This window comes from Harpia harpyja, chromosome 3, assembly GCF_026419915.1.
Source record: "Harpia harpyja isolate bHarHar1 chromosome 3, bHarHar1 primary haplotype, whole genome shotgun sequence".
Taxonomy (NCBI): Eukaryota; Metazoa; Chordata; class Aves; order Accipitriformes; family Accipitridae; genus Harpia; species Harpia harpyja.
Window position 1 is genome coordinate 23,780,277 of NC_068942.1, and position 24,305 is coordinate 23,804,581.

Below are 24,305 nucleotides of genomic sequence, written 5' to 3' on the forward strand. Positions count from 1 at the left end.
AGAAGGCCAAATGACTAGATTTGCAGCACACCATAAATTACTGTTGTGGAGTTCTCGGCAGATCATGTGTCTTGGCTAAGGCTGTATGCCATTAGTGAGGTGCAAATTGGCACATGGTCCTGGAGCCACATACTGCAACGAGAGGTGAAGAATTCTTGAACAGTTGAAATACCTGTGGCATGAAGCAGATGCAGTCATCCTGGGGACTGCGCTGGTTCCATAAATTGATTGAGCATAGTGGTTGAACTGTTGTTCATAGGTAGCTGTCTCTAGTTGGAGAAGCTTGACTAGAAGTTGATCATGGTAGTCATTCTGTATTTATATGCTGTGCTCGGAGTGAAGAGGCATGTAGCAGGGCTATGGTTATAGCTATGAAAGACCATAAGAGGTTGTATTCAAGGCAGCTATGCTATACTATCCTGTGCAACCAGGAAAGATTGTCAAAGGCTGTGTAAGGTCAATTAGTAGAGGAAGGTGTAGGAAGCGTAGGATGTCGTTCCTTTTAAGGTCTTGTAGATCAGGAGCCATGAGGAGTGGGTGAGGCAAGATTCCACTTTTTCCTCTGCCAGTTCAGACAGGTTTTTGGAGTTACTCGATTCACATGGAAAGGATTAAGGGAGCGCTTAGATGAAAGGTGAGTGAATGAAAGGCTTCAAGTGGACATGGAGAGAACTTTGGGAGGAAGAATTTGCTAGGATGCAGGACTGAGGGGGGAAGAGGCTGTGGTGTGTACTGAAGAGTTTTTTGAGGTAAGCAAAATGGGGCTAAACATAAATGGCCTGAAATACTGGAGCTAAATGAGAGTTCATTTAGCTGAAAAGAATTGGCCATAAAAAGAATGAGAGCTTTGGTTTTGAAAGAGTGTTGGTATGAGTGGAGTATGCCTGGAGCCCAGAAGCTGGGACAGTGTGCTTTTAAGGGCAGATCTGATCCATGAGGTAAGACTTCTCTGACTAGTAAACTGTTATATGACTGGGCTTTGCTTTCTCAGGCTGTGTTTGAAAACAAAGTTGAAACTACCATTGCATTTCATAAGGAACTCTTGTGTGTGGGACTATCTGACTGACATCTCCTTTAGGAAGGTGTAGATGCAGGATACATAGTTTCTGGATCTTGTTTAGGTGGCAGGTGGGTACAACGGTGCTCACTTTTGTCAAGACTCATGTGCTTCTGAGCATATGGACTTCAAGGTCTTGTGGCATTTTAAAGACATAAATGAAGGCAGCTCTGAAATTCAGGCCTGCTGAGACTAAGGTGTCAGCTCTGTGGGGATTTTCAGGACTGCACCCTAGACTGTAGGTAAAGCAATAAGTAGCTCCAAGGCAAGCCTAGGGGTGAATTGAGTGCAATGTGTTTTGTATTAACTCCCATTGTGTGTGCTTGGATCTCAAGATAAACATGAGCTAGTTTACCTTTCTCTCGTGGAAGGTGAGGGGGGAATAAGCTACCTCAATTTGGCTTGCATTTGATGCAAGATAATCGCGTGCCTGTGGGCATTAACTGCTCTTGGTTGTGTCAGGTTAACTCACTTACGTGCCTGCAACTCAACTCCTTCCTTTATGTACTTGAATAATTTCAGTGGTTTGATCCTTCACTTCTGCCCCGGAGTGTTCTCTCTCTCCAGGGTATTGTGTCTGCTTGTACCTTGAGACTCTTGCCTAGTTTCACTCCGTCCATTCATCTCCCACATGTACTCCTCTGTTTCAGCATAATCGTGGACTCTTGACTGTTTGGTTTGTTTCCATCATGTTTTCCTACTCCTCTTATCTCTTTCTGCAGTATCTCAAAAGTGTCTTCTTCCAATTCTTGTATATGTTATGCTTCAGTTTGCATGCTTGACCATGGTGTTTTTCTATTTTTTTTTTCTTTTTTAATCTGCTTATAGATATCATCTCCTTGTTTCCCTCTCCCAGTTATAGCAAATATGAGAGCTTGGTTTATTGCTTTCTAAATGGTCACAGAATGTTGCTGGAAGAAGGGAGTTTATAACCCATGCCTTTCACTTTTTCTGTTGAGCCAGTAAATCTCATCTCTCTGGACAAGATTTTATGTCCTTCTATTCGTAAAGCATCATTGTAACACCTTGTTTTTAAATGGTTTAAGATACTCTAAAGGGAAAAAAATAGGAAATACAGGTACTAAATTGAATAGCTGGGCTTTAAATAGGAAACTTCATAACCATATTTTCTGGGTTTGCATTTAATATTTAGTGGTTTACCAGAAACAGATGTGCCCAATAGAAATACTTACACATAGAGTACCCCCAAATGCTTTCATATTTAGGTCAGATTTTCTTCTACTCTTTCTAATCTCAGTTTCAGTGATCCATGAATTTTTGATCAAGAGTAAGAAACTGTATTGCAGAAACCATTATAGAAGCTTAGATCTGGGGGCCATATGTTAGCACGAAAGGTAACACGACTGTAGATGCGAAGAGACTTAGCTGTAGCAGTCATTTGGGCATGGAATTATCTAGCTGCCAAACTGATGATTTTGCTACTGTATACTTCGTGAGTGAAAGATTCAGGCACTGATCATTCTTATGGTCATCTTTGGGTATGAGAACGTTATCTCATTCAGTTCACGTTTTGAAAATCAACACTTAAAAATTAGTCTCTTTTTTTGGTGTTGGGTCCGTCCCCCGCCCCCCCCCCCCCCCCCCCCCCCCCCGGATTTGTCATTTTTGCTGACGTTGAAGGCATGTTGAGGAATTAAGTTCTAAATGTTTTGCAGTGTTACTTTTCTTTGGAGGCTTTGACTGATGTACTTGTGTTAGGCTAACAGATGACCCGATGTACCTCACAACTGTAAATTTTACTTCTGCCCCTGAACTTTGAAGATAAGAACTAATATATTTCAGTAACTCCTTTTGTAGTTTTTACTCAAAACAATTCCCACCTCATTCATCCTTATGTAAAACCAAATTGATGAGCAGCATCCTCGTGCTGATGCAAACAAAAAATGGGTAGTTTATCAGAGAGATTTCTGTGCAGCTTCTCACAAATGTTTGGTAGCTTTCTGGTGTTATTTTTAGGTAGATTTCACTTGCCATTGCTGGTTTTCATACATGTTCAGTCACTGCATCTAGGAGTCTAAATGTTCATCTGCAACCCCAAATCATTCTGTGTTATGAGAGCAGCGATTTAAGTTGTTTACATTTGCTGTGTAGTTAAGTATCAATATCCTTCCGCTGTGTTAACACGTTAGCAAGACATGTATCAGTGCTGAACTTACTGTCCCGTGTATGCTGAGTATGTAACACATGTCTCTGTACAGTGGATAAGGCCTTTGCAGAGTTATTATTAAACTGTTATTAATAATCCTTCACATTTTTCAGGGATGTTAGTTTCTAACTGAGGGAATCTAATAAAAAAAAATTCTGTCAACGGAGAAGATTTATTCTGTGATCATCCCCTTTGGCATTATAAAACCCTGAATCATACTAGATGGGCTAATAGTCTAATCTGTTATTGCAACATTAAATGTGCATAAATCCTGTGTTTGCATTACTGCGTACTGATACCCCTACAAGTGTTTTCATAGTACCAAAACCCACCACTTTTGTGTGAAGTAATGACATCTCCAGTCTGAGCTCTCAGAAATACAATTTTGGCTAAGACCAGAGAAGTGTGAATAAAAGTTTCAATAAAGAAAACACTGTAGAAGGAAAGCTTGTTGAAGTGTGTTTTATGCAGCACTTCTATTTCTTTAGAAATACAGAGGCATGGGCTGGATCATAGAGTTCTGCAACTAGTTCATAAAATTGCATCCCTTGGATCAGTTGGGTTTTTTGTTTGTTTGGGGTTTTTTTAATCTGTTTTCTTCATCTGTTTACTCTGTAAGTTGTAACCTGTAAGAAAAGGCATGCAGGTATCACTGCACTGGGAATGCATCTTGCTTTTGTGATGTTTGGAAAAGTAAGATTTGACAAACGGAAGAATGCTACATGCCTCAAGGGCTTACTATCTTGCAAATCTTGTGTAAGCTTCAGTGAGGATTATATTTTTATTATTCCTTGAAGCAGAGTATTTGCACTGTCCTCACAATCAATGGAGGAGGTAAATAAAAAATAATCTGAACAAGGCAATCGCTTAGACTTGAAAATCCTGAGATTTGATGGTGAATTGATATGGCTCCTGAACTTCATAATAATTCCATTATTATCCTTGTCTTGAAACGAGTGTATCCTGGAATTGCTGTGTACAGACACAAAGACAATATGGTATTAGTGATTGAATGATGGGAGTCCTAAGAAGACTAGAATGCTAGTTAGAATAACGGGAATACTAGTTAAAATACATGTGACCCTTTAACAACAAATTGGGATTAAGCATTCCTGTTACTTTAATGGGAGTTTATGAAACATGCATATTACACAGATGTTCATTAGCTGCAGGAGATGTTCTTAGCTGTGTGGTATTTTGATTTTATGTTGCTGTATATAGCTTTAAAGAAGACTAAACAGTCAATTACAAAGCCCTGAAATTTAAAACAAAGCCACAGCTGGTTATAGGCAGTAGCTGTTAGTCTCATCTGTAGTCCTTTTGGTTTCGGGGAAAGCAGCTCTCATTTCTGAGTGCAGCAGGATTTGTACGGCATCATCTGCAAACTTTTAAAATCTGTGGGTTTTGTTGTTTTGTTTTTCAGAGTATATGCTTTCATTATTCGTTGTGCTTGAGACTGAATATTTTTATTCTTGCATCTCAGCTTGATGTTTCATAGCTTGTTAAAATGACAATGCTTTGCCATAAAATTTTGATGTCTCTTGTTCTCGGCCCAAACAAATTAGTTTGTTCTTGGCTAGTTAAAGCTTTAGAATAGACAAAATACTTAGATATTTCCATTCATTCTTGAAGATCAAAGTAAACATCTTTTCTCTGTACTGTTCTGTATTTTAAAAAAATTGCTTAAATCAGGCCAGCTGTTGTGCTTTTTTGTGCCAGGTTTTGCGAACTTTTGTCCATTAAGCATTGTGTGCGTGTCATCCCTAGCTTTACGGGTAACATACTCACCTTTTTGTTTTCTTGCCAATCATAACCACCGCTGATGCTATGACGTTATTGTGATAATACAGAATTCTTCTGTGAGGGAAAGCAGCAAGGACTTGATTGGTATAATTAATTTTCCCTGTGAAACAGGTGCAAGGCTGATTTAAATGTTTGTAGAGTATCCAGAGAAGAGCCATGAAAATGATGAAAGGATTGGAAAATACACCTTCAGGTGAATGAAATAAGGTGTTTCTTTAAATAAAATTTAAAAAGCAGCCAGTGAGTGACCCTACAGCTGCTTATAACTACGCAAGTGAGGTATCTTTGACCCTGTCAGACTCCTTAGCAATACCCATAGTGCCAGAAGACTGCAGACATTGCCAAGTATCATAGGTAAGATAAAGGTGAGAAAGAAGCATAAACTGGACATTCCTTGTGGCCCAGTCCTTTTGCTTTCCTGCAGCAATCTGTCTGCACAAGTCTCTCCTAGGAGGGCATACACCTTTTTCTGACTGAAACGGGAGTGAGGCTATAGGCATGTTATTTTAGTTCATGCACTAGCTTCAATCCCCTGTCACAGAATTTCTCATAAAGAAACTTGATAAACTGAGATAATTGAGGATTAGAGTGCAATATGTGCAATGAGTAATCAATATCAAAGCAGACAAGTTAATTCAAGCACCGGAGACCTTTAAAAGCATCATTTGGTTTGGGCCTTATAAACGTCTCTATTAAAATTGTAATGAATAAGTGAATAGAAAATTTTAGCTTCAGTAGATGTTCAACCCAAAGATATATGGCCTCTCAATTTTGACTCTGCAGTGGTACTTCTCTAACAGTCTTCAGTCTCAAGTTGTGCAGCCCATTTAGTTAGTCATGTACTGTTTTAAAGGCGAAGTTTATAGCTTCAGCTGTTGTTCCATTTGTATGTTCTGAGGTTTTAGTTAGTCAAAGACTTTGGTTTTTTCTTGGAATCTCTACAAACTGGTAACAGTAAAGGTACTTTTAAGTGATTCTGATGCATTACTCCATTTAGTTTAAAAGCCTAGGGTCTAATTATGTAGATGCTTATTCAAGTTTACTCTCAACTGAGCCAGTCTGCAGTGGTTGTATAGCCACAGTGAACTTTATATTTGCTTGTAAATATTTACAGGACTGAGCCAGTATTTCTAATACAAATGCAGAAGGAGAAGTATGTTGTATAGAATATTAATCTGTAACCAGAAAGAAAAGAGGGAGAGGGGGGCACTAAAATACTGCAAAGGAATTCAATGTGAAAGCTTTGTGAACATTTTCAGGGGTATAAAGTTATGTTTCTCACATGTTTTCTTATATGACATGTGTTTTTATTTTGTAATGTCCTTCTATTACAGTGCTAGTGGACCTAACAAGACGTGTGAAATTCTTAGATGATTAAAACAGTGTAGTTCATAGAATAATACTCCAATTAGATAATACTGGTTTGCCTTCCTTATATTGTGGAATTAATATTTCACTCGTTTAAGGAAATCTTTTCTTAAACTTGAGATTGGGCTTTGAGAGGACTTCTTAAACAGCATGATCTGCAGAGAGCTCTCACTGTTAAGAACCACTTTTAAACAGTCACCATCATTTCTGCAGTGTCTTTAGAAATGTAACTGGACAGATGGATGTGCTGGATTGGCACTGTAAGTGTCTTTGCGCTGAGAATAGTATCAATAGCTATTAATAACTTTGAAAGGCTCTCTAGATAAATTACTGAGTAGCGACCTTATAGCTAAGGAATACATATGTTGTTAAAGTAAAAATAAAGACTTACTAAGTGTTGATTTTCAATCTGATATGAATGCAGGGAATTTCAAAAGTAATGTATTTTAGTTATGTAATGTTTTCTCTAAAACTAATATTAAACGCAGAGATGGTCACCATTGTACTGTTTCGGGATTTCTTCTGATGAATGTAGGAGCAACTATACTATGCATTTGCTTATTTTATAGGTTATACTTCTTGAGGAAGGAAAAAAATATTGATCATAGGCTCAGTAATATGCAGGAAATTTAACCGTCTAAAATCCTCCCTATTAGAAAGGAAATGCTGAACCGCATTTAACAGTAGCATTTGCATATTAAAACACTTAGAGTATGTTTCACAGAAGTTTCTCGTGATTTTTAACTCTAGATCACCACCAGTGCAGCCTTACTTACTGAAATTCATCTTCGTTTGCCTTCCATATTTCAATATAGGTTAATTACGTCCTCTTTGGACATTAGCAGGTAGGATATTCAGTCCTTTTCACTGGTCCTGCTGTTGTTCTTGCTTTGGAGGAAGAAATCAGAGGGGTTTATGTGTGTATTTCCTGTTAATTGCCCCACGTAAAGAATTAAATCCTGCAAGGGTAGGTGCCTCAGGGCAATTTAAATTATTTTTTATATATATAATAAATATATGTATGTTCGTCTATTTCTTGTCTTGTCTTTGCAATGTGAAACTTTAAAATGTATGTACACAAAATGACAGGAGAACCTTGTGTATATAAATATTCTTATTCTTCCCTTACATAACAGTAATTTTCTATCAGGAACATATTAGCAGATGCCTTATTCTGCTCTGGATTCACCTTTACAACTGAGTGCAACTTTAAATGTTTTTTCTAAAACTTCTCCCACCTTACAAAAAAGCACTGTACTACAGGCTGTACCATCACAACAGACATTTTATTTGTGATAGAATTAGAATCTGGGTCTTAGGATTTGAAAGACAAACGCATTAATCCCCTGAAAGATTCAGTCAGTCTCTGTCAATTCTAATCAGGTAAAGGCATTGGTCATTTTGCTGCAAAGCAGTTGGAGGGAGTTTTAATTCAGGGAGCTGGCCTTTTTATTTCAAGCTTATTTCATCTTTCAGGTAATAACGTACCTGTTGCGTGTGAAGTACTGCAGGATTTAGTACACTCATACGTCCCCTTAAGCTATCACAGTTCTCTAATTTGCAGAAATCATTTGTGGTCATCAGTACCAGCTAGTAAGTAGGACACAAAATTATGCTGGTTTTGCTAAAACAGGGTGGGAGGAAGGAGGGTGTTGGAGTAGCTTGGGAGGTTTAAATTCACTCTCTTAAGTCATCTGCTTATCTTGGTTTGAAAGAGGGTATCTGAAAAGAAGCTTGGAACAAGGGTCTGCATGTAACTTTGTTTTCTGTGTAGAACACAGACAAGCAGGCTTGCTTGGTAAACTGAAATGAAATTGGTTTTGTAATACCTTCTGTGCAACAAGAATGGTGCGTGGAGCTGATTTAAAATGAAACAAGTTACTCTGCATTATCCAGGCAAGATCTTGTGATGAACAAGTTTCTAAATCTAGCAAGTTCTGGAATGAATAGTAGCATGTTTTCTGATGCCACAGTATTACTAAAAAATAATCATATGCAGTGTCTCCTAAATGCCCTTAAAATAAATGCAAGGTGTTGTTCTTAGCACAGTAGGAATTAGAATAAACTTCTTGGCTATTGATGTGCTTCTGTTTTGCCCAGGATGTACTCCAGAATTGAATTGCCTACTGTATTCCCTCTCATACAGGCATTTTTTGTTCAAAGTGTAATTAATTGTCCTAGGAGAGGTCAGGCCCCCAAAATCCCAATCAGATAGATTCCGTGGGCACTGTGCTATGCAGTCTGTATCAGTAAGCTATGCTGTTCTTGCAAATACTTTAAGACTTGTCTCTGAGATGTGGTGGCTCACTGTCCGAAAACCCTGTGCAGAAGGAAGGTAACAGGCTGAAACCATGATGCAGGTATGGAAGCGTAATGGCAGCTCTTATGTTGTTGTCTGAGTTAAGTAACTATATCTCTTGGTTTTCTCCAGTTAAGTTCTTCAATTTGTAGTATTTGTGGAAAGTAGGTGAAAGAATTTTTTATAGTGCTGATGAAGCATGAGGCAAAGCCCACTTGCAGCTGGGCTTTCGTAAAAGTTGTCCATTTGGCTTTCCTTTCACCCTCTAGTGAATCCTCATTCTTCCCTCCAGAAATCTTTGTCTCCTGCCACAAAAAGAAATCTGGAATAGGTCATGGTATCCAATTTTCAGCAAGGGGTGGTAATGTTCAACTCCTGAGTAAAATTCAAATCATCTTCCTTTTTCACGTTTTTCGTATTGTCACTCCAGTGTTCAGGATACCATGAAACACTGGATTAGAGAATCTGTCTTCTATTTTCTAATATGTCCTTGCCTCTTTATATTGCTTAGTGCAAGAAGGCTGGAAAAACAACTGGGTCTCTTGTCTCCCCTGCTCTTAACTCTTTGCACACTATAGTGTCTGAAGTGACATGCAGATTTGATTAAAGCATGTCACACATTGGCTATTCCCAGAGCTGTCTCTTAATTAAGAAGTGACATCTTTCTTCTTGCTTAGTGGAGGGAAGTCTTTGCCCATTACTTCTTATCAGGTGGATGATGAGGTTCTCCATTTCTCTTGTCTTTTAAACAGTGTTTTATTTTTAAATTCAGATTGGTAGAGCAGTTGCTAAAAGCAAGCAGGAGCTAAAGTGTAAGGGAGATGGCGGTGTGATTTCAGCTTCAATAGGTAGCACTCTGTGAGGTCTAGAAAATGGGGCTGTTCCTTTCCATCCCAAGACACTATACTGTACTATAAAGCAATCATTCTCATGTTTTACAGAGAGTACATTATATTGTAATAGAAGTGTCTGTTCCAGGGACTTGCTGAAAAGTAAGAGGTAACTAACTGTCTTCTCTCACTTTCTTCAGTTCTGTTTCACTCCCTGTATTTCTACAGCCAATCTGTCTGAACTTTTTGCCACTCCTCCCTGTACTCCTTGCCTTATCTCACTGTTGGCTTCTGTTGGTGGCTGCGGTCGCAAGGCTGACTCCTGTCATTCTGGCAGCGTCAGCATTGTTGGAGGTTTCCATGCATTAGGATGACTTCTCTCTTCTGGTATTAACAGCCATAATGGAAGCAGCTAGGCTGGTTTCTCTTTCTTCTTTTCCACTTCTTTTTAGGCCTCCTAACATCTTACTTGCAATGTGCAGATCAAGTATTGCTAAATGAACTGGAAGCAAGAAGAGTCAGTGCCATGCACACTGTCTTTCTGTAGATCACAATATGTGTTATTTATTAGAAATAGAGGGTCTCATGAAATCTGCTCCTAAAATGAGGTTCTAATTTGTGATCTTAAGGGCAACCAAGGAAATGAGAAAGAAGTGGAGGAGGGCTAATGGCAGTGCTGTTCTGTACTTTCCTCACTGCATCAGAGTTCCTCATTTTGTAGATAAAAAGGGTTTTCTAACTCACCTGTTAGTATGCCTGGCATCAGGAATTAGTATATGGTATAGGGGTTTTTTCACTGTCTTTGGGTGACCGTGAAGAAAAAGTTCTCCAAAAGAAACTTGTCCTCTAGGTAAGTTTGTGCGCAGCCGCATTGCTATTTGCGTTTGCCCACAAATGACTGAAGACAGGTGGTTTAGATGTCTGAGCTTCCCAAGGAGCCCTGTGGTGTGATTTCCATCTGAACTCCCAACTGGCCTAAGCATCTGGAAAACAATCCAGTTAGTATTGTAGATCTGTGCAGTTATCTGAAGTATTGATAGTTACAGAATAGTTACCTTTTATCTCTTGCTATAACTAGAGATTAGCCTTCATATGGGGGTGGGGGGAGGCAGGGGGAGGAACACTGAATAAGGAGGTATCACTGTAGTCTCTCCCTTCCCTCCTCTGTAGCAGAGCCATCTTCTAATCCTAGATGTCACTGGTTCATCAGACTAAGGGTACTTTTTTGATACAGATCCAGAACTTAATATAGCGTATTCTGGGCCCTAGAATTTGTGTAACTCTGGATCCCATGAGGGACTGAAGGAGACTGTAAATAAAACCTTTGTCTCCCATATGGCAGCACAGATTAATCTACCTAGAACCATTCCTTTAAACTCTTTTATTTAGTTGTTTTCCAGTAACGTTGTTAGTATTCTGTCTGAAACATATGAGACTGACCTACATCAAATAGCAAAGGTACTTGGTTAGCATCGTACAACCTGTATAAAATTAATAGGAGGCTTTCTAGTGCCTAATGTTAGACTAATAAAAGCTATTAATTTTATCAGTATTTTGCCAAATTTGTGTATCTTTCATTTGCAGTGGTGTTGAATATTTGGTTACGTTGCCACTGAAGTCACTATTCATCATAAGCAAAATTGTTTTTTTGTGGGATTAGTGGGTTGGGTTGGGTTTGTGCTCACGTGATTGTTTGCTTTATTGTTTTGGATTGTAGAACTGGACAATAGAACTTGCACGACATAATGAATCTCTGTGTGAGGTAATGTGATGTAGTGGGTTTTTTTAAAATCTATTTTCTTTAACCTTCCTAGAAAGAATGAGTGTTTTATGTTTCTACTGTCTGATGCAGCTATTCCAGGAGAAAAAAATACTTAATAAATGCAATGCTTAAAATGATGATGAACTATATTTTTTTCAGACCTTGTTGACTCCTTCTGTTTGCTTCACCCCCCCCAGACAAACGTGTTGATGATTGGCCCTTGATGCAGTCTCCATTTCCAACACTGACTATAAGCACTATTTATCTCCTCACTGTCTGGCTGGGCCCCAAATGGATGAAGACAAGAGAGCCCTTCCAGTTACGTTTCCTGTTGGTTGTTTACAACTTTGGAATGGTTCTACTCAACTTCTTCATTTTCAAAGAGGTGTGTATGTCCTCTCGCACAAGGGAATTCCTAGTTAAGTCTGAGGGTGTCTACAGATTGCAAAATTAAAATGATCTTACATATTCATGATGTCTATTGAGGGTGAATGTTTTGCACAGACTTTTAAAGCTGAGTTTGCCTTTGATGTGAGTATTTCTGTAGCTAGGTATGTTCTATTTGAGCATAAATGCACTAAATGAGTCTACAGAGAGAATTTGTGTACTAGCTATTCCAAGTTCTTAGATTTACGTTAGTGTAAATACTGGACAGATTAACTAAAATCTGTAGAGATTTAAGACTTTTAACTGATTTTTTTTTTCTTTTTAATAATCCTAAAGGGTGTCAGAATGTATCTTGTTAGAAATTGAGCTGTTTGCTGGTGCCTTCAATGTCTTTATCATTTTTAGAAATTCAGATGTCCATTGTCTGTAGTGAGGAAAAGTATCTCGTCTGTAAGTTATCTCTTAGAATAAGAATAAAAATAAACTGTGTCTTTAGATAAAAATAAAAGGATACAGTCTTCTAATATTTGGTTTGCAACATTCTGAGTGTGTTAATTTTAAGAAATGTCAGTGTTGCTGCATTTCTCCTTTGTTAGGTTTTCTGTACAGAGGAAATGACTAGTAACAATGCAGTGGATCAGCTCTTTAGCAGTGACTAAGTGGGATTACTTAACAGTTTGGTAATCATTATTCAAGGATAGCTGTCCAGAATACAGCTGATGCTAAGGAGCAGTTTATGCTGCTGTGACTTTGCTTATGTGGATTGAGAGCCTTCTTCCTGGAAGACCTCGGATCATAAATTTGCAAAATCTGTTTCCAGAAGTAAGCAAATGAACAGAGCAGTTAAAATTACAGCATTGCAGAATTCTTTTTCTGGCTGGTTTGTTCTGTACTTTTGCCAGGAAAGCATGGCATATCTGAAGATGATCTGCATATTGACTCTTCCCCAGAGATTCTATAATAAAACCCTTAACTGATTTCAGCCTTTTTTTAAGACATGGTTCAGTAAAATTTTAGCCATCACACCTCAGTTGTCATTTTGTTTAAATTGTTTCCTTGCACTATTCAACTAAGTAAGAAAATACCACATACAACAGAATTTAATGCTGACACCCCATGATAGTTGTGGGAATGGATGAAATCCAGTCATCTTGGCAAGTTAAAACCAAAACTCCTCTGAAATGAATTCTGCAGTGTTTTTTCCATGTCTGTCTTTTTCACTTACTCTTTTAAAATGGTTTGTTTTATCCGTAAGCTGAATTACACCAGACTTGTGGTCAATTAATTTTCAAACCTATGTTGCTCATAGGATAATGCATGTGTTTGTATGGGATTTCCAAATCACTGAATTAAAATAAAAATGAATGGGACTGCAAATACGCATTTGCTGCTGATGGGCTGAAAGCTCGTCATTTTAGACGCAAACAGATTCTAGTTTCCTGCTCTTTCAAATGTTAGGTTGTTATTCAATGGATGTTAAGGCTATGGATACAACATTTACAGGAAGTGTCTTAGAGACTGATAGGAGGAAGGTGTTCAAGTTTCAGTTGTTCACTGTAACCAGGCAACTTCTGCTTCAATCTATGTGAGGTTTACAATACCAGTGTGCCACTGCTGTAATTCGCATGAGTAAGGTAATTGTTACAAGTAAAATGATACATAGTTTGTATGTTGCGAATGACTGTGAAGTTTCTAAGTGTTGCTGAGAGCAGAATTTGAATGGGAAATGCCTTTAAATGTTATTTAAATAATCATCCTGATGGCAAGCTGTATTGTTCATCTGTGATAACTTATGTTAAAATGGTAAGTCCATAAAGCACTGCTAGGTTGTCTAGTCCAAGACTCCCATACATTGGACTCAAATTCAGATTCAAATTAGGAGCAAATTTTGCTTAGAACATGCAGAAGTCCCAGATGCGTAGCCCCTATTTTGCCACAAAATCTTGCATTTCTTATTCTACTGTGAGGCAGTCTGGTGAATATAGTTTACTGCCTTTTGCCAAGTGAACCTTGGTCAAATTACCCAGTAGGTTGCAGTAGAGATTGGTTAGTTTCTGTAACAGTGTGGACTAAACTGTTCCCTGCTTTTCTCTGATATTATTAGATGTGCTTGTGCCTGTGTGGGACCACACTGGAGAGTAGTGGTGTTCCAGCAGTTTGTAAATGGACTTGGATGATGCAGAAGTAGTTAAATGTCTGTCTGTCTTAGGATCACTTCTGTGGACAGTTCTTTCACTTCCCTACTTTAACAAACATGCAGCAAATAAGTCCAGAGTTTCACAAGGTTTTGTGTGTTGGTTTTATCTGGATAACACCTGTCTCTGCATCTGACTACACTCCTAGTGCTGTGTGCAAGATGAGATACTGGAGTAAACTTGAGTTCAGCCTAAATAAGATGGAAGTCAGGTTAGCAGTAAGAATAGTCAGTGCCTACCCATGCTTAATTTGAAGATCTTTTTGTATCACCCTTCTTTACTTTTACAGCTCACAATTTACAGGTTATGTTTGCTCCGCTGCTGTCTTTTTTTGATCCTTAACAGGGTGGGATTACCTGGCTTTAAACAATCTTGGATCATAACATTTATGAATGTCAAGATTAGAAGTATTACTTGAACCTTATTCAGCTCTAGGCAAGTGTTCTTCTTTCCAATGGGAACTTGCTCAAATGTCAAGTTTATCTTCTCCTGTTCAGGTTATTGCAACATGCTTTATTTGGAGTGGCCCTACAGGAGCACTTTCATGTGCTTTAGGCCATTTCTGTTGGCATGAAATGGGGAACCTTTCTTCATCCAGTTTCTCTCAATATGTTTTATGGGTGCTCAGCATTGGCTGTTCAGGGTTGGTTTTTTTCTGGATTTTGATTGGTATACTGTTTTTAAGAATAGTAGATCCAAATTATCTAATCCCTGTCTCTTGGAGAGACTTCTCCCTAATCCGTCATGGGAACAGCGTTTCTGTCATTCGTAGTGAAAGCAGTTAGGTATTTTCTGTCTCTGAAGCTAGAGCCATCAGAGAGAATACTCATGTTTGAATAGCTTAAGGTCATACTGGAATTATTACTAATTTGTACAGGGCTCTAATTATCTGGACAGATACATACAGGGCAAAATGAGTGCTTTCTTTTTAATTTACAAGAAAAAAAATAGGTACTGTGTAACAACAGGTTGTTAGAACTAAATAGTGGCTTCCTTCAATGGTATTCTCAGGACTGATAAGGATACTTTAAATATTTCTGTTCAGGTAAGTCTGAGGTAGCAAGAAATTTGCTGATAATTGTTATGAACGTGTTTTATGTAGCACCTTTCCCCTCATGTATGACTTTAATATTTTCAGCTGTTTTTGTCATCAAGAGCTCGAGGGTACAGCTATGTCTGCCAGACTGTGGATTATTCAGATAATGTTTATGAAGTTAGGGTGAGTATTTCTTTTTTGTATTTGTATATGAATGCGTGTAATATATAGCACTACATGATGGTTTAAGTCTTGCCTGAAAATAGTGTTTCCAAAGTTCTGCTGTCAGCCATGTCTGTATCCCGTTATATTCTCACAGACCACTTCAGGTTTGACTACATTGCACATAACAGGTTTAACCAAAGTGCATCAGTGTATTTGCATTAACTTTCATCTGACTGCTACAAGTAGGGGTAGTCTTAAAGATAACATCCTTGGCTTCATCCGCGGTTGTACAAACCAGGATAAACTTTGTATGCATACTTTGGTTCCTAGGCCTTGCTGAAGTTTATGATACCAGGGTAACCACAGTAAAGGTGTAGCGTTCTGGCTAGCAAGTAAGATTTGTCAGCATATACTGTGGTTGCATTTCACTCATACTGATAAGGCAACTTTTTGTCTCCTTTATACATGTTTGGCTTCATGAGGTCTTGCTGGCTTCTGGCAAATGTGTGATCAGTACATTTCATTGTAGAAGCTTAGATTTCAAATGTGTGGTTTTTGGAAAGCATTCAAATTAAAATCAAAGTGCAGATGCTTGTTAATTTCCGTACCGCTGTTGATTAGCTCATGTACTAAACCTTATCTTCCAGCAGAGCTGACACTTGAGAATCTCCCAGCTGTTCTTGCAAGTTTCACCTACAGATTAGAACATGTTCCTGAAAATGTAACGAAAGTGTGTTATAATCTAAATACATTTAATATTTATAACACAGATTGAAAAATGTCTGTCTACAGGGTGGGTGTTCATAGGTAGTATTACTCAAAAGTTTGTGCCCGTGGCAGGGGTGGTAGTGAGAAGGATAGACTGAAGTCTTACACCTTATGTGCAATAGCTGATATTGCAGAACAACCCTGTGTGTAGATTTTTATTGGCCTTATGGTAGTCAACTATCTTTCACCTTTGCCAATACTGTGCACTCGCTATTTCAGTCACTAGAATACTTCTGTTAATAATTTTGTTTAAAAACAAAATCTAGCCAAATATAACAATTACTTGACAGGGTTTTTTTTTCAATAGATAAGCAAAATAGAATGCCCTTGTACTTAGCTGGATGACATTGAGGACTGCTATGGCATGTATTGAAGGAATTTTTACATTAGCTAAGTACAAGAGATAATGACTTCTAGTATGCAAAAATTGTGTTTCATAGCCTCACTTTTAGGTGCACTTGTTTGTGGGAGGCTGTGGAGGGGTCAGACCTGCTCAAAAGAATTATCTTCTGTTTTATTCATTATGACAAACTTGTGGATTTGCACAAACTTTATTTCTAAAGTTTTAACTTGTAGCATGTTCAGTTTGCAACAGAGAAAGTTGAGGAAGCAGGGAAAATTGAGTTCTCTCAAGTTGTTGCAACAGCTGTGTGGTATGTTCAGTCAAGACCCTTATCTTGATCATTATCTGGTAGTTCTGTTGAATGAATTCTCAATTTAGGTAAATAAGTTGCAAGTAGAAAACTACACTTTCCACAAGTGCACTGTCTAACTAAAGAGTCTGGGATACATTTCTGGCCTGCTTTACAGTGTATCATGCTCTGCATTTAGAAGGTATGTTGTTGGCTTTTGACATTGTAGGACAAAAAATACCCTCAAAGCTCCTCAAGATTCCTTTCACTATCATTTTTCATAACATAAACCCATAAAAGCAATTTTTAAATGTAAGTAAATGTGGGCTTCTTTGCAGGTTTGAGTTTAGAATTGATAAACCTTGTAGCACGCCTCTCACACCCTTTTAATAGATCTAGATACTAAATGTCTAGTATCTGTTGGCACCAGGTTATCTCTGAAGAGGAATGCTGCACTGCAACAGTAGAATTAATTACAAACGCAATACCTTTATTTGTAGGAGAACAAGTAAATAAGTCCTGTATTAGTCATATAAGGCAGACTGGGACTAACTCAAATGGAAACAGCACTGAGCCCAGAAAGCATTATGGAATATGCTCTGGAAAGCAATAGCTTCATATATGATTTTATCGTGGGGCTTAGAAAGCTGGAACAAATACTGAGAAATGTGAAACTAATTGCATATGGTGGTCTAAATGGCAACATAGAAGCCCTGGTATGACCTCTTCCTATCTTTTGGGGAATGTGCCACTATGACATTGCCATGTAGTGGCCCCTTTTGACCAAAGCTCTTGCTCAAAATGAGGGGTCAAGAAACCATCCTTTATTCTTCAAGGGAGTACAGAGGGCTGGTAAACAGTTCCACAAAAAAAAAGTTTGGCTATCCTGGGTGCCAGAGAATGTCTTTCTTCTCCTCTCCAACTCACATTGTGTGTCAAGACAGTAAGCCAATGGTGATTTCAAGGCAACAGCATAAGGCCATGTGGTGGCACTTCCCCTGTATAGTCTAGCAACACCAGCAATCTGTAGCTCATAGACCTCTTAAGTTAGACACAGCCTCTTTGTTTTGCCAGTTTTTAAGGGGTTATTCTTCCATGAATTTGTACATTTTCTTCAACTTTATCAAGCTTCTGGCTCTCAACTGACAATTAATTCTGTAGGTAGTTGGCACATAGTATGAAGAAGTTGGTCCTCCTACTTATTGTTTTGAACCTAGCTGCACCTGTTAATCTCATCCAGGCTCCCGTGGCTGTTGTTCTACAAGAGGAATGAACGACTGGAGCAAGCAGGGGTGGGAATTAGATTCCACAGTTGGAGAAATATTTGCAGAAATAAACTCCTTTCTAAAGGATTTATCTTCTGGGTGTAGTAGGTAGCCACCTTACGGACTGCTGGCAGGAAGTTGAGGAGGGTGTTTTGTATCTGGTTATATAAAAAAACAAAATATTCATAGTAGGCAAGAAAGGAGAGAGGGAAGAAATCCCCAAGAAGGGATTTTGAAGGAGCTGCAGCTGCATCTTGGAAGAACGTTTTTGGTTATAGCTTAGGAGTCAAAATAATAAATGCAAAGAGCTGAGGTGTTAAATCCATGCTTTGTAGTACTCCTTTGGAAGCTCCAGTATTTGGAGTGAACAATTTCCTAACACTGTCTAACTTAAGGCATGTTAGTGTCCGTGAGTAGTCAATTCCCCCTCTGCTTAAATTTGTGTGTCCTTGTTTCCCAGGTCAAGGTTCATCTATTCTATTAGCATTTCTGAAGAGCTGAGAATAGGAATCTGGGGCTGTGCAAATTAGTTAGTTCGTAGTTTTAAGTGTGCTGATTGTAATCATAAAGCTGAGCTATTGTTGTCTTCTGTATTGTAATTGTAAACAGTGGTGTTTGTAATAAGGTCTAGAGCTTGAGTACTTTTCTCTTATAAAATAAATATGATAATAATTATCTTTAAACTTCTGTGAAAAGGGAACTTGACTTAACAAAACAGACTTCATGGTCCTGTAAACAAAATTCTATAACTGGAGCAGGGAGAAGACTTCTCTTTAAAAGCCACTTTAATTTTTCATGTTACTGTTACCTTCTAAGAAGTACCTGTCCCTTCAAACCCCTTAATGGATAACTGTCTCCAACCTGAAACGAGGAAGGAAGGTGCAGGAACGGAGTCCCATGTTAAAACAGCCCTCTGCTCAAAAACCCTGCAGCAGGCAGAGGTCATGGGATTGAACCTCTTGTTGACCCCCTTAATCCTAGGCTGTAATGTAATCTTTCTGTGCCATCTGGTGTTTTAACAGACTTAGATTACCGCCTATGAAAATTGCCAGAAAAGGTATGGTTGTGACTAGTAGTATTAATTTCAGGAATACACCTTTTTAATGCATATTTTCTTTTAAGCTAAATCTTTATTTCATTCTGTGTCCAAAGAAAGGCTACAGGATAGGTCCTAACTTCTGATGCTTTGCAGAAGAAGTTTAACAGTAGCTGTCCACTCCTGACATAGCTTGCATATCGGTGTATTGTTCTACTTTATTTCTGCCCTCTGTCACTGATTGCATGCATGTCTTTGGGTAAATGACTTAACATCTGTTTCATTTTTTTCTACATCTATAAGCTAATGATCAAAACATCTGCATAAGTCATTAGGAGCACTGAAATAGATCATCAGTACACAAAACCTATCAGGTTTGAGAATAAATGGTACTAAAATTTGATGATAGGAAAAGAGCAGAAGAGCTGTCAGGCAAAAAAATCTACAGGAACACAAAAATCAGCAGCTATAATCCTGCAAAGAAGTGGAGGCTATTTTTGTTCTTAAGTGATGGGAAGCATTTTGATCAAAAGTTGTAATTCTTTTCTGTGCAAGGCAGGTGGAATTCAAAAGAAGAGGAATGAGGTGTGTTAAATGACTTGTCCAGAAGCATATAGTGAACCTGTGGCATCTTGGGTGTAAAACATAAGATTTTTTTCTTGGATTTTTCTCCACTTACCGTATGACATGGAGCAAAATGTAAATTGGCTGTTTGTTTATTGGCTATTTGGCTTATTGTGCATTTTGTTAAAGAAACGGTGGAACATCAGCTTTGTGAGAGATTTTATGGCAGTTTGCTTGTAACTGACCTGTTGATTCCTTAAAAGTTTCTGGGAAGGAGAGACCTCCAAAGAGCTTGAGTATTGTAGTGCTGGCTTGTCATTTTATGGATACAGTCCCAAGTGTTTATTGTTAACCTATGAGATGAAAAGATGCTTATCTTAATTTATTTAAGAGATGCAGCTTTAGCAAAGATCTGTAAAAGATGCTGGACTGTTATGCTAATCCATGGGTGTGAGACGAAGCCTTGATGTGGGTGTTTAATAAACACCTGACTACCTGTCCCAGAGGCAGAACTGTACTGGATATTGAGCAACATGTATATATTGATGGTTCTTGCAGCTTGCCTGTGTATCTGGGAACTCCAAGATCAGTGGGAGTCACTTTTCTCTCATTAAGCCTCTCTCCAGCTTTGGCAGATATTAGTATCTTTTCATATAAAATTGACAAAATCTGCCTTCTCTTCCTGAGACCTGAAGTAGGCTAAATCACATCCAGAGAGTGAGAAGGGTATTCATTAATGGATACATAGCAGCCTGCAGTTTGGCAACAGGAAATTGTGCAGTCCCTTTGGGAAACAGCAGAGTCTGCAATGCAGATCTGCAGCACTCTTCTGCTCCTCTGCTGCTATTTTGCTTCTGCTGTAATCTCTCCTAAAATGTTCACCAGTCCAATTACGGCTGTGACAAACTTACTTTGAGGAGAGATGTGTTCCTTTCCTGCTAGTTTGGAGAGGTGGAGGAAAACACCATGCAGGGCTGTAGCATTGCTCTGTATTGCTCATTCTCCTGATTTCCCTTTCTCTCACTTGCCTAACACTATGTATGTATTTGGGAAGGGAACCTACTGCTGTCTTAATTTTTTCTCTTCTGTCTCCTCTGGGGACTGAGGGGGTGGCAGGGTTATTTCACACCATGTTAAGGTAAGAAAGTCTTATTTGCCATCAGATGAGTCCTGAAAGACCAGGTGAACTTCTTACAAATAGGTGTGTTGTGACATTGCCTGCTCTCCTTTCTGATGGTGCCATTTCCAACTCTTTTTTTTTTTTTTTTTTTCTTTTCATTCTCTATGTGAGTCACCATCTGGGATATGTTCTGGTCCCACCCTTGCATAACAAGCTAGATGACTTAACAATGCCAGGAACTAGACTTGTTGCTATGCTTTGGGATCTGGAAGGGAGGCCCTACCACCACCATACCCCCATATCATAGTATTAGCAAATTGCTACACAGAGCTTCTGGGCTTTACCTGGTACAACAATATCCTGATTTCAGCAGGAAGCCATGTTTATGTTGCATCTTGGGCAAGATTCACAGTGATGGGTGGGTTAGAAAAAGAATTTTGGGTGTGTAGCACTGCCCTGTTGGGTAGATGGGTTATATCTCTGCAGCTTGTGTAGCTCCTGTGGTCTCATTTCTTCTGTTCCCTGAATGGCACAGAACCACTGGGGGAATGCTGCTTTCCAGAGAGGGTTACTGAGCAGGCCAGAAGAAGCTGAGGGGAATACTGCTCTAAGGGATGTGAAATCTGTACTGCACCTAGCTTGCAAGAGTGATTTGGTATCTTCCCACCGATATGCCTATGGTACTGAAAGAATTTTATATAAGGTTTCAACCTTTGCAACTTCATTTTATCATAATGTTTCTGCCTCATTGTTCTGACCACATCAAAGTGTTGCCTCATTAGTATGGGAAGCCCTGCGGTAGTCTTCTCCCGCAAAGCTTAGGATAGAGAATGAGGACACAAACTCCCTATGTTTAACTGGTAAACTGTTCAGAGATGGCAAAGCTTTTAGTTATGTTAGCTCTTTTTTACAATTGTGATTTGTGAGCAGTAGACTCAGAATAATACTTCCATGTCCAGAATAGATGAAGGGAGTGTTGTTTTTGTTGTTCTTCTACCATCAGTTGTTTGATGACTCCACCTCAACATTTACTGGGATTGGGGGAAGGAAGAGGTATCTTTCTCTTGCAGCAGATCAGTGGAGAGAACTTTATTCCATTCAGCTTGGAATCACTAAAACTTCTGTGTTCTCTTATTGCAGATAGCTGCTGCTTTATGGTGGTATTATGTCTCTAAAGGAATTGAATATTTGGATACAGTATTCTTCATCCTGAGGAAGAAATTTAACCAAATTAGTTTCCTTCATGTCTATCACCATTTCACCATGTTCACCTTGTGGTGGATTGGTATTAAGTGGGTTGCAGGTGGACAAGGTGAGTTCCCTTCCTCCCATACCCTTTTGACTGGACACAAGGGGGGGGTATTATTGTTTGGGAGCAATGGAAAAATGTTTTCGTAGACTTAAAGTTACAATATACAAGACTGTTTAAATGGCACTGAAGCAGTGCTGTAGCTTTAATGCATACAGTCTTCCTCTGTGGGAAACATGGGGGAGGAAAAGATAACAGGGCAATAATCTAATGAATTGCAAAATTTTTTTTTTCCTCACGGGCACCAATTGCAAGCCCGAAATTCTGTCTTCAAAATTATCCTGGTTCTGTATGAAATAGAAAGATGAACGTGTCTTGCCTAACTTAATTTTTGCAGAAACAGAGAACTGCAAAATCTAATTATGGGCCACAATCTGTGTGCAAATTAATGAAGTTAATGGAGACATTATTTTGGCATTGTATCTGAGTTTGGTGTTTGCTTTCTTTTTTATTAAGAGGCATGTATAAAATTCTGAAACCTTCCCTTGAAGGTGAGCCAATAAACCTATTCATAATGACACAAGTCTATAATTCATTATCAGGCTTTTTTTCCCCTGGCTTCCTTTCTAGAGCCCCAATGAAAGAATGTCATTCCATTGTACTTGCCACATCCTCCTTTGCCTGCATTGTACCCTTGTTGCTGTTGTTTTGCCTTGTCCCTCTCAAATTATAAGCTCTACAGAGCTGGGGCTTCAGGGAGAGCACCCTGGTTTGTTTGTAATGTGCTTTGTAGGCTTAAGACACTGAAAATAACATATAGTAAACACCACACCAAACTAATATTTGGGGGGGTTTTTTTTTCAAACCACACTAATATGTAATGCCCGGGCGTTTTATGGTCTCATTTACTATAGATATTTTGTACTGAGGGATTACTCTATATTCAAAAGAAGAAATATTTAAAATTGGTATCTGTGACTATCCTTGAATTTCACCCAAGTAATCTGCAGGATGCAGGTACTCAACCAGACATTTCATGATCTTTGTTGGCTACTGCACCCATAAAATTAGTTTATTGGAGACTGGATGCTTATTTGTAGTCTGTCTTAGAAATACCCTGGATATCTCAAAATGCCCTCTCCATTGTTGCCTTTTCAGACTTTTCATGCTGAATATCAGCAGTTTTCAATACAACAGTTGCAACTATTTCCAAATTTATTTCAAGTTTTGGTGTTCTTGCACTGCCTCTTAGTTTCTAGCCCCTGCAAAAGGAAAAGCAGCAGTTGCTCTTCTGCATTTATGTAGTCCTACTGCATAAATGTGGATAGATCTATGTTATTCTGTTTTCTAGTTGATAGTACATTGCTTACATAGACAGATCTATTATAAACTAGACCCTATTATAACTAACTGGCTCTAGACCACATGGGCATCTGAGCTGTTTGATGTCAGCAGCTATTGTCTGTATAGCCCTAATTTTATACATTGGAGCCTTTTTGAGCCTCTCTGGCAGTGTAAGAATACCTTAACAAGGTATAATTTGTTTCTGTTAAATGGCTGCTAATCTTGACAGAGCTAAGAGATCTTAATGCAAATGAGAACTGTCATCTTCATTTCCAGCATGGATCATTTTGGAAAAAGTTATACTATATGTTTATACATTTAAGAATGCTGGATATTTTAAGTCATAACCAAGGAAACTAAAGTGGAGCAATTTAGACAAACTCACTTGGCAATGCCCAATTGCTTTGTATGACTTTTTGGCCTATTTATTCAGACTTCCACATGAGTTTCTTGACTTCTTGCTGAGAAGTGAACCTTCTACATTTAAATACGGTTTAAAAGATTTAAGTTCAGAACCTGATAGTTTATATTTTACATTGTCAAATACAGCTTTTAATAATCCTTTAGCAAAAGAATTGCAGTTATACTACAATAACTAATGTGGAATCCATGTGATTTATGTCTATTCAACAAAAATCTTAGGAAAAGTTTTTGCATAAGTAGTGCCATGAAAGATGTGACGTACTACTTGCATGAACAGCTATCTGTGTCAGCACATGTTGGTGGTCAGGTCTATACTGTACTATCGAATATTTCAGAGATGGAATCCTGGCATGTCCTGTGCTTTATAATTTTTAGTACCACGTGAATAATACTAGAAAAGACTTCTCTCTCTTTTTCAAAATTACATTACAATCTTCCCTTCTGTTCCTGCACAGCTTTTTTCGGAGCTCAGATGAATGCATTTATTCATGTCATTATGTACATGTATTATGGATTAGCTGCCTGTGGCCCTAAATTTCAGAAATACCTGTGGTGGAAACGATACTTGACCATACTGCAATTGGTAAGTAAAATTTCTCCCTTTATCTCAGAAGGTATTGCCTCTGAGTGGATTTGCACTTGCAGAGCTTTGGAACAGATGCTGCTCCTTCCAAAAGTTCTTTGCTCAAGTTAGAATGCTTCCTGGAGGTGGAAGTATTTATTTCATTTCTCAAAATATAAGCAGCATAGATAAGAGATATGTGAGTAAGGTCTAATACTACTTTACTGGTTGTTTCAACTGAATTGCAAAAACCTGTTCAAAAGGTAGAGAAAG

The 24,305-nt window shown here is 38.5% G+C and overlaps 1 protein-coding gene across 2 annotated transcripts in view; it reads left to right on the plus strand.

Moving 5' to 3' along the window:
- Positions 1-24,305, plus strand: part of ELOVL4 (ELOVL fatty acid elongase 4) — a 35,240-nt gene that overhangs the window by 5,792 nt on the left and 5,143 nt on the right. For both annotated transcript variants that reach the window (XM_052781653.1, XM_052781654.1), the window contains exons 2-5: positions 11,484-11,671; positions 15,007-15,087; positions 21,595-21,766; positions 23,926-24,053. In XM_052781653.1, coding sequence (XP_052637613.1) covers positions 11,484-11,671; positions 15,007-15,087; positions 21,595-21,766; positions 23,926-24,053 — 569 coding nt within the window. The remainder of the gene's footprint in view (positions 1-11,483; positions 11,672-15,006; positions 15,088-21,594; positions 21,767-23,925; positions 24,054-24,305) is intronic.